This window comes from Macadamia integrifolia, chromosome 8 (assembly GCF_013358625.1).
Source record: "Macadamia integrifolia cultivar HAES 741 chromosome 8, SCU_Mint_v3, whole genome shotgun sequence".
Lineage (NCBI taxonomy): Eukaryota > Viridiplantae > Streptophyta > Magnoliopsida > Proteales > Proteaceae > Macadamia > Macadamia integrifolia.
This window is the reverse complement of record NC_056564.1, coordinates 30521798-30539016: the sequence shown is the minus strand read 5'-3', so window position 1 is coordinate 30539016 and position 17219 is coordinate 30521798. Positions and strand designations below refer to the sequence as shown.

The window sequence follows — 17219 nt, the reverse complement described above, 5'->3', positions numbered from 1 at the left end:
TTCAATATGTTTCGTTCTCTCGTGGAAGACAGGGTTACTAGCAATATACACAACTGCTTGGTTGTGACAATACATCTTCATAGGCTTGTTTATGGGAAAACCCAACTCCAAAAGTAACGACCGTAACCACATCAACTCAGCAGTGGTGTGAGCCATAATTCTGTATTCTGCTTCAGCACTAGACCGGGCCAATGGTAGTCTGCTTCTTACTTCGCCATATAACCAGATTGCCTCTAATAAAAGTACAACAACCTGTAGTGGACCTACGATCACTAGTAGAGCCAGCTCAATTAGCATCGGAGTAGCCAATCAGATCCATATGCCGATTAGGGCGATAGATCAACCCTTTACCAGGAGCACCCTTTAGATACCGAAGAACACGAATAGTTGCATCCCAATGTGCTTTATGAGGAGACTGCATGAACTGACTAAGGACTCCCACAACATAAGAAATGTCAGGTCGTGTGACCGTGAGATATATCAACTTGCCAATTAAACTCCGATACTGATACTGATGCACATCCTAGAGAGGTTCACCATCACTAACACAAAATTTATGGTGAGGGTCCATAGGGATATCCACAGGTCTGGATGCAAGCATACCAGTATTCGATGAAAGATCCAACACATACTTCCTTTGAGATAAATTGATCCCCTTCTTGCATCTGACCACTTCAACGCCAAGAAAATAGTGAAGTTGGCCTAAGTCTTTGGTCTGAAAGTGTTGTTGCAAGTACTTCGTAACTTCAGAAATTCCCGCCTCATCATTACCAGTGAGAATAATATCATCCACATAAACCACTAAGACAATCAATTTATTACCTCTGCGACGAACAAAGACAGAGTGATTAGAATAACATTGGGAAAACCCACAAGTTACCACAGTAGTACTAAATTTGTCAAACCATGCCTGAGAGGACTGATTAAGCCCATAGATAGCCTTGTGTAAACGATACACTCGACCTCTATTCTTCCCCTGAGCAACATATCCAGGAGGTTGCTCCATTTTACACTTCTTCCTGCAGATCACCATATAAAAAGGCATTCTTGATTTCCAACTGAAACAACGGCCAATCATAGTTAACAGCAAGAGAAATAAGAAGGTGAACAGAGTTCAGCCTAGCAACAGGAGAGAATGTCTCAAAATAATCAACCCCATATGTTTGAGTATACCCCTTGGCAACCAAACAGGCCTTCAACCGCTCAACAGAGCCATTAAAATGATACTTAATAGTATAAACCCAGTGACACTTCTCCAAGTCCTTACCAGGAGATAAATCTACCAGACTCCAGGTGGCACAGTGCAAGAGAGCATCTATTTCTACATCCATGGCAGTTTTCCATCTAGGGATACTCAAGGCATCAACATGAGATTTGGGAATGGTACGAGTAGAAATAGATAATGCAATACCATGGATAAGTGATGGAAGATGAGACAAGGAAACAAATTTATCAATGGGATACACAGCCAGAGATTTTTTAGTGCAAGTGTGTACCTTTACGATGAGCAATTGGTAAGTCATCTGAGACAGTAGGGATTGGAGCTTCACCAGAGGAGGGCAGTAGTGGAGGTAGCGAATCGACTAGAGTAATAGTAGGGGTGTCAATCGGTCGGGCTGGTCCGGTTTCGGTCGGGCTTAATCGGGCTTAAAGACTTTCAAAGGCTGCACTGTGTCCGCCCATTTAATTAATTGGGGCTTAGTTATTGAGGGCATGGTACGCTTTATATTTGGTCGGTTAACCTCGGGCTATAATCGGGCAACTTTAATCGGGCTTTAGTCGGGCCTTAACCGGGCTACGGACATGTTTAATGTTAAACGGGCTTTAATCGGTTTTTAAACGTGTCCTCTTTAAAATGTGCTCTTATATTCCAGCCCACTTATGCAAGCCTAAAAAAATGACAATAAATCAATAAATGATACCAAATATAACCATTATTTAAAATGTGAACATGTCTTTACATTTTAGTTTTTACTCTTTAATTTGGGGGGTAAAATAGGTATTCTACAATCATTAAAGGGTCGGGCCAGGTCGGTGCATAATAGGACGGTCTCGGTCGGGCACTCGACGGTCCAAGTAGCAAAATTGAGACCAACAGTTTGTAAACGGGCCGGGCACAAGCCCGACACGTTTAATAAACGGTCCAGGCCCGGCTGGTCTATAAACGGTCGGTTTAGTCGGGTCGGGCCACGAATTGACACCCTTAAGTAATAGTATTACCACTAGGCTTTTCAAGCTGCTTTCGGTGCTGATAAACCTGTAGAGGAAGTGGGACGCTGGCACTAAGGGTATCAGGGAAAGGAATGAGTGTAGAGATAGGAGGTGGAGCTCGAGAAGTCCCCTCAGTCCCAGGATGGGATTCCTGGGAAGGAAAAAAGGGTGTGCCTTAAAAAAAGGACACATCAACACTAACAAAGTTGCGGTGAGTGGTCGGGTCATAGCACCTGTATCCTTTCTGAGTATGGGAATAACCCAAAAAGATGTATTTAGTGGACCTGGGAGATAACTTATCGAACAAAGCATGCAAGTTGTGAACAAGACAGACATAGCCAAAGACACGAGGAGGAACCGAAAAACTAGGCAGGTTAGGAAAAACAATAGAAAAAGGAGATCGATCGGAAAGCACGGAAGATTGCATGCGATTAATTAAATGACAGGCAGTTAAAACGCCATCACTTTAAAAGGATCTTGGAACATGCATATGTAACATAATTGCCCGTGCTACCTCAAGGAGATGCCGATTTTTGCGCTCAGCCACCCTATTTTGTTGAGGGGTATAAAAACAACTAGTCTGGTGTATCATCTCACAGGCAGCACAAAAATCAGAAATCTCATTTTGGACATATTCTAAAGCATTGTCAGAACGAAAGGCCTTAATTAAAATGCCAAATTTAGTTTTTGTTTCATTATAGAAAGTCTGAAACACATAAAAATTCAGATCGATCCTTTAACAAGTTCAACCATGTAAGACGAGAGTGGTCATCAAAAAAAGTCACAAAATATCGAAACCCAAACCTATTGCTAACTCGACAAGGACCCGAAACATCTGAATGAACTAAGGAAAATAAAGGACTCTGAAGCACTGAGCGAGATGGGAAAGACACACGGTGATGCTTTCCTAACTCACATGTTTCACACTTTAACCTTGGTATAGACTTAAAGCTAGGAAATAAAAATTGCAGCCTAGACAATGACAAATGACCTAAACGACAATGCTATTGGAAAGGAGTCACATCCCCAACGGCTGTAACAGCAGCGGAAGTAGTAGTACCACAATAGAGATGATATAAACCATCTTTTTCACGCCCGCCACCAATCATCTTCCTCATGTGAAGATCCTGAAAAACGCAGTAAGAAGAGCAGTAAGTTACGGAGCAATTTAAGGACTTTGTTAACTGACTTACGGAGAGAAGACTTAATGGAAATTGGGGAACATGTGACACAAAGGACAGGTTAAGTGAGGTTGTAGGTGAGATAGTACCATGACCTAAAACAGGGGTTGAAGCACCATTTGCAAGAACAGATGTAGATGTGATAATGGAGGAAAAAGACTTAAACAGGGATGACTTACCAGTCATATGAGCAGAGGCCCCTAAATCAATAATCTAGGGTGTAGAAGTAGTGGTAAGAAGGCTTGATGTACCTGCTAGTGCCAAGGTAGCAGTGGATGTAGACACACCATTAGATGTATTAGGATGCCTTAGGAGTATGCAACTGCCTTAGTAATTGATTGATATCATCACGTAGACAAGTAAAAGAGTTTCCTGAAGAAGTCTCTGGTTTAGTATCATTAGGAGACACCAGGTCAGTACCATCATCTGACATTGCATGATTGGCTAATTGGGTTGCCCACTCTGGCTTGCCATGCTTTGCCCAACAAGTCTCTACAACATAGTTTTTAAGGCGGTAAGACGATGGAAGCGTCTGAGGGTCTTTCGGATCACCTTAGTGATAAGGCGGGCATAAAGCGTCGCCTTATCGACTAAAGCGTTCTTGTATAATTTTTTTTTATAAAACCAATGTATTTGGCTCAAATCCTAGTTGAATCCTATTATTCATATGTTAAATAAATATTAAAGGTTCATATTCATACCAATGTAAGATATTCATCAAGAAAACAAATCAATAAAGTGAATAAATTAAGTTCATCTTCATCAATCATCAATCATCATAACTTATTAACATATAATATAAATACATAATTATGAAACAAAATTATAAATATAAAGAAAAAAAGACATAAAAAATACAAGTATTTATTATACGTACCTCTATGATGCCAAAATGAGTGCCTAAGCCCTAAGGTCATCCACTATATTTCTACTCCTATCAAAGAAGAATGAAGCTCACCACTGCGGGAGCAAAATGATCGCCTAGATCAGTGGTTCTTCTTTGTTCCTTGATTCCTTCTCAAAGCCCTTTTCTTAAAACCCTTGATAAAATCAAAACCCTGTTTGTGAATCGGGTTTTTGTTTTGTTTGTTTTGGTTATTTTTTGTGGAGTAAGGCTGATCCCATACATCTCAAGTGTTAACAACCATACACCTACCAATAAAAAATTTATATTTAGAATCTTCATCAAGTAATTTTAAAATGTGTTTAAAAAAAAAAAACCCATAAGGTGCCACTTCAATAAGGCGGAGCACTGCCTTACCATCTCTAGACGGCATCAGTGCCAAGGCATTGCTAAGGTGTCGCCTTACCAACGCCTTAAAAACTATGCTCTACAGTATGGTTGGGCTTCCCACAGTAAGAGCATTGGCGAGAAGAACGATCAGATTGTTGTCCACGATCAAAGTGTTGTCCACTAGAACCCCGTCCAGACGAGAACGGCCTCCCCCACGACCTCGACCATGTCCACAGTTGGCAAGAAAGGCTGAATTGTCTTTGGTGGACTGATCAGGTTTGATAGAAGATGTGATGCGCTGAAGGTGTGAGTAGGTATCGTTCAATGTAGGGATAGTGTCGCCAGCAAGTGACCCTTCACTGCCTTCGGGTCATTATTCAAGCTAGCCAAGAACTTGAAAACAAAGAATTCATTACACTGAGCTTTGAGCTTTTTAATATCTGTAGTCAAGGGTTGGAAGACATTGAGTTCTTCAACCATTCCCCTGAAAGCACTGTAGTATTCTGACAGAGACCTGACAGATTGGCGAAATTGGAACTTCTCATGGATATCATAGATATGTGTCATATGCTTCTCCTGGGAGTAGGTTTTCTTCAAATCATCCCATACCCCTTTTGCAGTAGTGTGGAACATGACATTGGTAGCGATATCTGGTTCCATACTATTCCATAACCAGATCAAAATTAATGCATTTTCGTTCATGCAGTTATTATATCCCTTATCAGACGACTGGGGAGAATTAGAGGTAGTATATTGAAATTTATCCTTGTCCATAAGTTAAACCTTCACAGATTGAGCCCAAAGTAGGTAGTTCGAACTTCCTTTGAGCTTGAGAGAGGTAATCTGGACATTCACATTGTCCGAGGAAGATGTAGCAGTGGTAGTTTTGGTCTCAGCCATGAGGAACCAAAAAAAATAGAAAATAAAGGATTGCTGATGTAGAGGCAAACAATCACCTGTATGTATATCTATATAGTACCATAGAATGGGGGTTTCTATTACAGAGCCATATTATCAAGACCTGATCTCTCCATAGTCATCACCAAACAAACGATCACATGTAGGGTTTAGGGTTTAGGAGTTTAGGGTTACAGACCATGGGGCAAAAATTGATGAGGTATATAAAACCCTGTCAAAAATCAGTCTTCGATTGTCAATTAATAAAATGAGCAAAGAGACATTATCTAACACCCATATGATTTAAGCCATAGTAAACGCAGCAGTAGGCTGCTGCACACCAGAGAGGTTAGCGGAAGAATGAAATCAACAGAGAGGAATGTTAGAATTCCAAAATCCTGCAATCAAACTAAGAAAAGAAGGAAAGAAAAAAAGAAGAAGATAGAAGAGAGGGAAGAGGCGAGAGCACAAATCAGTCCCAATGGGGGAACTAACCTGCGGCTCAGACCAAAGTAGTCTGCCTGATGCATATTAGTTTCCTAAATAGGCTTGTTTTATTAGGAATAAGCTTAGGGTTGGGTTCTATACATGTTGGGCCTTTGATCCCATGTGTTTTGAGTGTAATAGACCACTTTTATGGGTCTAAAAGAGGGCTCTAAGATTGAGTACGGAATTACTAAGTTTCTGATGGGGACATCAAGACGTACAGCCGAAGGAAGAAGAAGACCCAACTTTCTTTGTGGTTGGAGGATTAGAAGAAGGAAGAAGGAAGAAGAAAGAAGAAGAAGAAAGGAAGGCTCGATCCAGCCTTTTCAGCGCTGGATCGAGTCCTCTGCTTCCAAATTTTGCCAAGATTGTGTGGCCTCCACCAAATCTGATAGTTTAGTAGTTTTATTTCCTAGGATTTTTTTATTTGAGTCTTTAAGTTAATTAAGAAACTAAGTAATTATCCTATTGATTTCTTTTTAGAAAGTTTCTTTGTTTATGAAATAGCATTTCTAGAATAATCTTTTCTTTTTAGTAATTAGTCTCTTATTTATGTAAGGCCATTGGCCATGGTTCTAATTAATGAATGATAATTGAAAAAAACAGCCAAGGAGCAAACCCCCTACCCCTCGCACGATTCTCTCTCTTTCAATCTCGTCTTTCTCACCCTCTCTTTCTCGCCTTTTCTCTCTTTATTCTCTCTTGGTTCTCTCTTCTCTTACCTCCCTCTCTTACTTTTATACCTTTTCTCATTGGAACTATTGCTTGATTGTTGACTCGAACTGCTATTATATACTGTTACTGCTGCTGCTTACTGTCTACTGCTGCCGGCCAACATCTGCTGCTGCTACTACCTTTTGATGTTGAACTGTTGCTGCTGCCTTTGATGCTGAACTGTTGCTGATCTTCTCTTCAATACTGGGTTGTTGTTATCCTTTACGACAAGGATTGGGCTGCTGCTGATCTCTTTTCAACAATCAGACTGCTGTTGGACATCTTCTTCGATTCTGGGTTCTCTCCCTTTATTCTCAGGCCTGGGCAGCAGATAAGTATAGAGTAAACCCTCCCATACCCTCCATTATCCCCTCATTATTTACCCTGTTACTTCCATTAAAACCCACCCCCCTTTTGCCATTGTTTAACCTTTTATGTATCACACTGTTTGCCTTAAGTATTGCTGGTCTTCTTATTACTAGTACAATTGATTTTAGAGCATATAGCATGGGGTTTTTATCTACTTTTGATGCTTAATAAACTAGTGTTGCAGCCTAATTTTGGTTGCTACCATGTTCCCTACCCCATGTTTTTCCTTGAAGCTTGAGTGAGCTTGTGTGTTTTTCTTCCTAGATTATTATTGCCCTTTGCTACTTTGTTTATTAATCTTATTCTATTTTGCATGTTAAATCTTGTTTGCTAAGTTTATTTTGTCCTGTCTACCCAAGTCCCTTGAGGTAACCCTACCTAGTTAGTTAATCTTGTAGGAAACCTAGTCCCCTAGGAATCTCCTACATCAGTTTCCTTTTTTCATTAGTTTCCTTTTTAGTTGGGTTTGATTTGAGTTATATTTGTTTCCTTAGGAGTCAAGTTATTAATTGAGTAAAGTCATTAGTAGTTAGTTTCCTTTTTCAACTAATTTCTAATTTCAGTTTTTAGTAACTATTGTATGAGGAGAATATTTGGTTTCCTTTTTGAGGAACCTTCTATTTTGTAATTCCCTCTCCCATTAACATTATAAATAAAGAAGAGGAGGCTCCTAAAAGCCTAGAATGAGTTTGATAAAAAAATAATGGTTGTTGTTGTTGTCTTCTTCATGAAGAGTTGTCTTGTGTTTGATCAAGGCTGAAGGAATTGGTGTTTGATTCAATTGACTCCTTGCGGCGTGAAGTCCAGGAGGTCTACTTCAAGTATTATTCTCTTAAGTTTTTATATCTCTTTCAAGACTTATTAGGGCTACAAAACCAGGTATGTAATCTGTCACTCTGCTGCCTAGAAAATTCTGCAATACAGAGCATCCGCCCCTGCTGGAATGACAAGATCTGAGAATCCGATTGGTCCAGTTTTTTAATCGAAGGTTCCTCCCCATACCAGTGTGGATCGACCCAAATATTGGCTGATTCTGCTCAGCCATTGATGAGATATTAGAAATCTCCAGATTTTCATCTTTTAGTGAACTGAAGTTTCTATTTTCTAGATTCTGGTTCTACCGATTTGAATAGTGTTTTCTGGACTGCTGTTCTTAATATTCTGTTAACTTAAATCTGAAGGGACTCCTATCTGTTCCTGGTTTAGTCCTAAGAATCATTGTTGGATTGGACTCTGCTGTTATTCTCTTGAGATCGATAACCTGCTGTACTGCTGAATATCTATTCTGATTTCTGAAGACTTTTAGCACTTTAATAGTCCCTGGATTAGTTCTAAACTGCTACTGGTTTGTTTAGTCCCTGCGTTGCTGTTCTGTGCGTTCGGTACTATTTCTGGTTTGTTGTTGAATTTAATTTATGATACATGGTAGGGGTTGGTTTTGGTTGTTCTTTGTTTTAAAAGTTCCTGCAGTTTTGGGTCTAATTGGGTGTCCAATTTAGTCCTACATTACTGCCGCAGGTTAGACCTTTGATATATATATATTCAAAAAATAAGACAGGTACAGAACTACCCCTGTAACCTGCGATAGTTAACCCTAATACAAAATAGTAACTGATAAGGCCAGAATGCCCTTATGCCTAAAACTTACCAGAAACTATGGGCCTTCTTGGGTTGGTGGTACTATCATGTTGTCTACATGGTTTAAGATCTCGGCGAGATCTTGCTAGTATCTCTCTTTTTTGAAAAGGCGGGACGAGATGTATGGCGAGTTATAATTGTACAAAAACTCGATTGGGATTTCGAGATCTCACCTATGTCTCGCCAAGATCTCCCCTCTTTCTCTTTCTACCTTTTTGAAGAAAAAACACTAAGGAGCAAGGATTTTGGTGCTTTTACTTGAAGATATCCATTCCTACACTCATTGAAGCTTAAAGAGTAGAGAATATTACCTCCTCATCCACATTTGGAGTTACTTCAATTTTCCATATATGTGAATGTGAATCATTAGTCATCAATGTTAATTGTTATACAGTTAAGTAATTATCTATGGTGAGTTTTAAATTCTTATGATTATGTTGTGTCGTGTGTTGATTGTGGAATGTGGAATAGAGCATAATGGCATAGGGTCCGAAGAGTCGGAGACTACTTATGTAGGGTACAAAGTTAAAGTACTGTCTTAGGTTTGATTGTTTAAAAAGCTGATGTTTTCATTGTGTTTAGAAGGCCTAAAATAGGATAAATACTAAGTTTCAGGGGCTACAAAGATCATATGGCAACCGAGACCAACCACCGGGTCGATTGGGAAAAAATATATGATCTCGGCGAGATCTCTCTTTTTTGGATCAGCGGGATGGGGGGTGAGAGCGAGATCTTAAACCTTGGTTGTTTAGTGGCTCGGTGACAGGGGTTTATTCTAATCCTATTGGGGAGGGGGACTACCATTGCTGAGCTTTTGTCTTTGAAATGCAGTTTGGATCGGGTTCTTGAAAATCTCACAACAAAACTATTGTCGAAGGACTGCACAAATGTCATTACCTGGATGTCTAATTAGTTGGTGGACCAATGTTTATTTTGCATCTTATCTCTTCAATCAAAGATTTTGTGGAAGTGTCATTACCTGGATATCTAATATTAGGCTGCGTCTTTATCTTTGTAGTGAAACCTTCTTGCACACTTGGATCACCGAGGGATGTCCTATCATCTCAATCACCAGTTCACTGAAAGCCAAGACTGGGTGGTCATTGTTTAGCCCTAATTTTGAAATAGGAGGCATTCTTTTGACATAGTAGGAAATAGATGTTATATTCTAGGCACTTTCCTTAGGCCCTGGGAAAACGCAAGTCATTCCATGTAATGTACGTGGTGGATAAACTCACGTTCGACCCATCCTTTATTATCTATCATGATCCCTTCTGCTCTTTAAAATTCCCGTGTCTAAATTTTCACCTACATCATTATATGTAGAGCAATGGTCTCCTGGACAGCACAGCCCATTGAGGAATGCTTCCTGTATTAACCAAATATGGCCTTGGTGGCAGGTTGCAGTGGGTCCAAATTTTGTGGACAGGCAGATGGGTCCCCTGCAAACATATTAAGCTACTACTTCAATGGAATTGTTTAGTAGAAAAAATAACCTTTGAAAGTTCAGGACGACCATGAGTGTGCATGTCAATAGATAAAAGGATATGTGATTGATTTTGGCTTGGAAATTTGACATATTGTTAATTCAAATCACTATCCCTTATCCCAACTTAATGAGGTCGGCTACATAGATTCAAACATAAAAAGTAAGGAAAATTGTATTCTAAAACAAAGAAAGGGGGGGAGGAGCGATGAGAAAAGACGAAAAGAAAAATATATGTGAAATGAAAAATGGAACATGACAAATGAAAGATGATGAATGCAATATGAAAAGTGAGAGGTGAATGATGAAAGTAAGAGAAAAGAGGCACATTAGGAGAATCTTACCACATGTATCCTTGCTCTCCAATAAACTCTATCTGAGGCCATACTTGGTACAAGACCTAAATCGCGCATGTCATTCCTAACAACTTCTCCTGAGGTCATTTTAAGGTTGCCCCTAGCTCTTGTAGCCCCTTCAATCTGAATCCTATCACTCCTCTTTACTGGGGCATCGCTATGCCTTTGTTGAACATAACCATACCACCTCAAACAGTTTTCTCAGAGCTTGTCATTGATCGATGTAACCCCCAAATCAGCTCTAATACGCTCATTTCTTATTTTATCCTTCCCTAGTTTTGCCACACATCCATCTTAACATCCTCATCTCTTTCACACATCTTCTCTATATGACACTTTTTAACTGCCTAACATTCCGCTCCGTACATCATAGCCGGACGCTCAATAGTCCGATGGAATTTTCCCTTAAGCTTAAAAGGGATAGGTCGGTCACCAAACACTCCGGATGCACCTCTCCACATCATCCATCTGACTTTAATTCTTTGAGAGACATCATCCTCTATATCATCTTCTTTATTTATGATTGACCCATGATATCTAAAATAGTCCTTTTGTGGAATCTCTCTCTCCTCAATCTGCACCCTTTCATTATCCATCATAGAGTGGCTGAAGTTATGCATCATATATTTGTCTTCGATCTACTAATTTTTTAAAACCTGTTGTTTCTAAGGTTGATATCCATAGCTCTAACTTAGTGTTAATTGCTGTTTTTGTCGAGTAAAACGATGTCGTTGGCGAAGAGAATACACCACCAAGGTACCTCTTCTAAAATGTTCTTGGTTAACTCATCTATGATAAGAGAAAACAAGTACGGGCTTCTATAGTATGACTCCAAATTGGTTCTCTGAGTTCATGCTCTATCCAACGGTTGGAATTGTTTCATCATCCTTCCACTACCGTCTGCTGTGTTGTATTTTATTTTCGAAATTTAAAAAATGTGGACTTCTATAAAACAACTCTGAAATCCGTTATGGTACCCAGATTGAAAATTAAAGCTGGAGTTAACATTTATTGGTGGCTGGATTCTAAAGTTATGCAAGTCCATGCCTATATATTTCCTCCATTTCTTTTTAAAAAAATGATTGTCAGCAGGAATATTTGCAGATAACTTATAATGATACAATAACTGTTTACCACAATTATTCTGTACAATATGCAAATTGGTATGGGGTAAAATAGTTTTTCCCTACTGTATCTTTCTTTTTCTCGTTTTGTGTTTATAGTTCACTTTGCGGTCGTTTGTGCAATTATTCACAATCAAAGAGAATTAACTAAAAATACGTTTAAGTCCAACATAAGGAAAATCTTGGAAGTTTTGTCCATAGAATGGCTTCTAATGGTAACTTATCAGTTTAGGCATGGTAGTGGAATCATGGATGTATTATCGTGTGTCGAGGCACTTCTGAGGATTGACTTTCTTAACATCCTTCTGAAACAGGTTTTCTTCTTGCACGAATTTTGTAGCTTGAGTAAAAGCTTGCAGCTGGTCCAGCAATTGCGACTGTTTAGGTAGCCAATTGTGACTTATGCTTTGATCTAGGGATTAAGTTGTTTTGGCGAAATTTATTGTGTTGCAATTTTGGTGATGTTCGCATATTATTTCAGGAGTGGGAACCTCTGATACTTTCATATTTTCTTTAGGGATCTGATGAATGAAGGCATCTTTGACATCATAACTGATACTTTGCAGAGTCCAGATAAAAGGCTTGTATTAACTGGGTAATTATCCTTGCAATTGTATTCTATATGATTTGAGACACTTTGTCATATCTCTGGTCCTATATATATATATATATATATATATATATTTTTTTTTTTTTGCATTTTAAGTTTTCAAAGAAAAACGACATTTATGTCAATAATTATCCATTCTATGTGGAATGCAGGACAGACATCCTTATTCTTTTCCTAAACCAGGATCCAAACCTTCTTAGGTCATATGTGTTTCGACAGGAGGGCATTCCGCTTCTTGGGCTTGTGGTATGCAAGTTTTCTTTTCTTCGCTAACCCGTGTATTTTTGAAGTAGATATTCCATGTGGGTGGTTATGTAATCTTGTTGAAGGTGTAAAGGTGGGCTGGATGCTTCAGTGGTGTAAGTAAGATCTAACGGTGTCAGATGCAAAATCAATTAATATTATTAGAAAATAAAATGCTGTTAATAACCACTATTACGGCTGTGATACAATTGAGAGTTTAAATTATTTAGCATCAGCTGTCTAGTGTGAATTCACACTGTAGCTGTTAAGCGGGGGGGTTATTGTAAATTCTTGAGTTAGAGAAGAAAATGGAGCGCAACATGCCTTCTATCGCTTATATGGGATCTGTACTTTCAGTTTAGCCTAGGGGGAACTTTTTTTTTTTTTTTTTCAGTTTGCATATTAGCAAGTATGTCAGCTGACATATTTGCTGATCAGCAGATGCTACTGTTGACTTGCTTTTGATGACATTTTTAATTTATTATGCCACACATTGTAGGAAATTTCATGACATTTTGGTACATTCTGATATAGGAAATGCACTGTGCTGTATGTTTGTTATTATCATTGGAGAATACAGTGAAAATTTTGGCATATATCCTGCATGACCAGCATAGGAAGGCCTTCCAGTATGGTCATAATATTTTCTGTGGCTGAGTGGTCAGTCTGTACGTTTGCGGGCAGTTGTTGTCTAAGGTCCCTGCTCACGTCAAGTTTCGGTAAATAAGGCTTTGAAAATCCATTAATACTTCAAGCTTTTCTCAACACAACACAGCCCTATCCCAACAAAATGGGTTTGGATACATGGATCCTTTTTCTCCAATCTGCTCTATTCATAGTCATACTTGTTAGTTGTTACTAATCCTAAGCTATGTATATCTTTCCTCACCACTTCTCCTAAGTGTCATTTTAAGCCTGTCTCTGGCTCTTTTAACTCCATCAATCTAAATCACCCCTCAGTAATTGATTGAATGGCCTCCGGTTCACATGTCCAAGCCATCTCAAACGACTTTCTCACAACTTCTCAGGTACTGGAGCTACTCTTAAATTAGCTCTAATTTGTTCATTCCTTATTTTATCTTCTCTAGTTGTACCATTAAAGCTTCAAGCCTTTAGTGAAATGGTCGAGAATAATTGACAGATGAAATTGAAAGTGAATGATGCGGGCATTGTATGAATCTTGCAGGTGATGGGTTTTTAATAATTATACAAAGTAATAGAGGAGAAATAGATATCATCCAGATCTAATAAGAGGGAATGGCCAGTGATAGATGCCAATTCTAGGGTTCAAGAACCCTCAAAGAAAAAGAACTTAGATTTACATAGAAAACTAATAATTAAACCAGAAATAAAAATGCAGAACTCGGAATAGGTTGGAGAAAGACGAGATTTAACTAATGATATAAACCCAGAAATAGAACCAATTGGACAGGAAATAACCAGGTTTCTGTAAAACCATATCCATTTACTGAAAATAACCAGACAACAACAATTATATATATATATATATATATATCTAGATCACGATTGTGCTGACTATTAAAAGCCAGCATATGCCTCTCTTTTAGACTACTGACTATATTGAAAACATTTAGTGTACTACTGATTATATTAAAACATTTAGTGGACTACTGCCATTGAATGCGTTGACAACACCCCGCACATGTATAGGGTGAAGTATTGTGTGAATAGACTCCACTTTGCTTCGTACAGAAATATAATCTATTCAGATCTATAAGTCCATATACCTTAAAACTAAACTAAAGCGCAAAATATGAAATTCATTCTCACATGGCACACCCATCTGTAGCCCTTTGCACAGTAATACATTAGAGGAAAAAAACACACTCCATTCGAACAATTCAAAGGCTTGAATCAACTGCTGGAGATCAGAAAACACAGTTACATGATTCTATCCTTACATTTGGCTCTGAAACTTGATCAGTGTCCAATTAGATGTTACCCTTCCTATCCAATGATTGGGTTGCTGCTCAACCTTTTTACATGGCAAAAACTAGCGTTCCAAAAGACATTTCTATTGAAACTGTGATTTACCTTTTTTTAAATAATATATATATATATATATATATATATATTTTTCTATAAATGTGTAAATTGAAAAATGCAGCTAAAAGTGGGAATAACGGCACAATACTGCAATACTCTTCCTTTAATATATCTAAATATTCTGTATTTGGTGCATACCTTAACTCATTCAATGAATTGCTGTGTGGTCTTCTGTTACTGCTGACATTATGTATTCTTATTTTCATAATTCTTTTTTTTTTTTTTTTTTGTCTGCTTTAAGAGCTGTGTTTGATGTTACTTTTGTTTACATATTTTCTTCACTAATAAATGAATTATGCTGGTCTTTATACAGGTCAAAGGTATGCTAACAGACTTTGGGGAGGACATGCATTGTCAGTTTCTTGAAATTCTTCGCAGCTTATTGGACTCGTACACCTTGTGTGGAACCCAGGTGCAATGATTATACATGATCCCCCCCCCCTCCAGGGAAAAAAAAAGTCACTTTATGTTGTCATTGTTGTGCTCATGTTGTTGGATATTTTCTTATTTGTTTGAGCATAAGGAGAAAGGCGACTGTGTTTATCTGAAAATTGTGTGAACATTTGTTGCCATAATCTATTCTTCCCCACCCACCCCCCAAAAATAAAAAATAGATCTTTAGATATTTTGCTTACGAGTTTAAGCATTAGGGGAAGGAGACTATTTTATTATTATTATTTTTTTTTTTTGGGAGGGGGATTATGGATCCATGTGGCTAACCCCATTAAGTTGGGATAAAGCTGTGTTTTTTGTTGTTGTTGTTGCATTAATATCATAATTTTTTATTTTTCGTTATTACATATCAATAATCCTATCATGAAATGTACAATGTACTGTGATTTTTTTGCAAGACTCAGAAAACTTAAGATGGTATACTTTATATTAAAGGGTTAAGAGGATGTGTGGTTTATAAATATTTAACATAAGATATTATGTTTTTTGATTGTTTGATCAGAGTGGTTCTATCAATTATCCACAATTTATAGTTATTTAGATTGCCAAGGGGTTGTTTCTAATATGACCAATCCAGCTGCTGCCTAGAAGAGGACTGTTTGCATTGACCACCTGTCAAATTTGTTGTCCTACCTCTACCAAATGGTTGGGGTTTGCTTTGTTTCTGTTCTTACCCTTGCGCACGTGATCAAACCTGATTGCTCAAAGTGGAGGCCAACTGTGGAGACAAGCTTGTCTATACTGGCTGTGTAATGGCCTTTTTGCCTTACAAAAATTAGTATATAAAATGGGGAGTTTATAGGTGTTACTATATATGGAGGTTATAGGTAAATAGGAGCAAAAATGGAGCAGGAAGGATTGGCGATAGGAAAGAGGGAATGCATGTTAGTTGGGTTGTCATATGGAGGTGTTGATATTTTCTGTACTTACATCATGTTGTTTTTGCTTGTTTGAATCAATGTGTGACTGCAAATTGTCGCTTTGCTGTGACTTAACAGTTGTTTCATTCTAGGTTGTTACCTCTTGCTAGAGTGACCTGGTGGCCAGGGATTAAAGTATCTTGTATCGAAGCGTATCGTATCGGAGATACGCAAGATACTTTAAAGCTACACATAGAAATGGACAAGATACACATGGAAATACACTTTTGCATTAAAAAAACAAAAGTATAATTAAGCAATATATAACATGTATCGTGTATAAACACTAAAATGGAGAAAACTATATTGAGATTGTTATAAGGGATGAGGTTTCTTACATATAGTAATAGTCTATTATCGACTTTCTGAGAAATTTTAAAATCTATGAACAAATTGTTACAATAATTCTTGTTTGACGAATGTTTTAGTTTGTTTTACCTATATCTACTCAGACATAGCAAAAAATAGAAGTAAAACAAAGTTTTGCGAAAAAAAAAAGTCAAGTTTTTCAACTTTCCTATTTTGTACTTGTGTTTAGCTTCAATTAGATAATTTTTTATGCTTCAATCCTCTAAACATCAATTTGATTGTAGATATTGAATCATTTTATATAAATGATTCAAGGCCCCAAGTCCAAGAAATGAAAGGGAGAGCGATTTTTTAGTGTGCTTCAAATTTTGGAAACTTAAAGCACCGCCAGCTAGAAGAACATACTTGTTTCAAAAGTGAAATAAATGGGTTCTATTGATATATATATCTTAAGTACTGTTACGTATCAGTGTATATAGGCTGCATATCACTGTGTATTGGTGCTTATAGTATCGATATTGGTCTATATGATACGGAACGATGCTTTAAACCATGCTGGTGGCCTAAATATATATATATATATATATATATATATATTTGGGTGAATAATCTAATTCATTACTAAAGAGAAGAAAAAATACATGCCCTAAGGGGAAAAGAAAAAAGAAAAGATAAACACACAAGGACCACTCCTCAAGGGAAGACGGGGAGCCAAGATACAAGGAGCTTGGGGAATCTTTACAAGTGGTTGAAGAAACAAAAAGCTTTGCTTTAATGTCAAAGGAATGTAGTTCCAAATCTTCTGGAGTGGCCAAGAGTTGGAGGTCCATTTCTTGTGGTACTCTCCATCCTGATTTTGTTGATGGAGGCATTGAAGGTAGGCTTCACAAATGGAAGATCCCGCAAAGGTCATGTGAATCC

At 38.0% G+C, this 17219-nt stretch overlaps 1 protein-coding gene across 1 annotated transcript in view; it reads left to right on the top strand.

Annotated features, from left to right (window-relative positions):
* The window catches only part of LOC122087275 (serine/threonine-protein phosphatase 4 regulatory subunit 3-like), a 77068-nt gene that overhangs the window by 46845 nt on the left and 13004 nt on the right, over positions 1–17219 (top strand). The window contains exons 15-18 of the mRNA XM_042656354.1: positions 12011–12081; positions 12214–12291; positions 12459–12552; positions 14930–15028. Of these exons, the coding sequence (XP_042512288.1) occupies positions 12011–12081; positions 12214–12291; positions 12459–12552; positions 14930–15028 (342 nt within the window). The remainder of the gene's footprint in view (positions 1–12010; positions 12082–12213; positions 12292–12458; positions 12553–14929; positions 15029–17219) is intronic.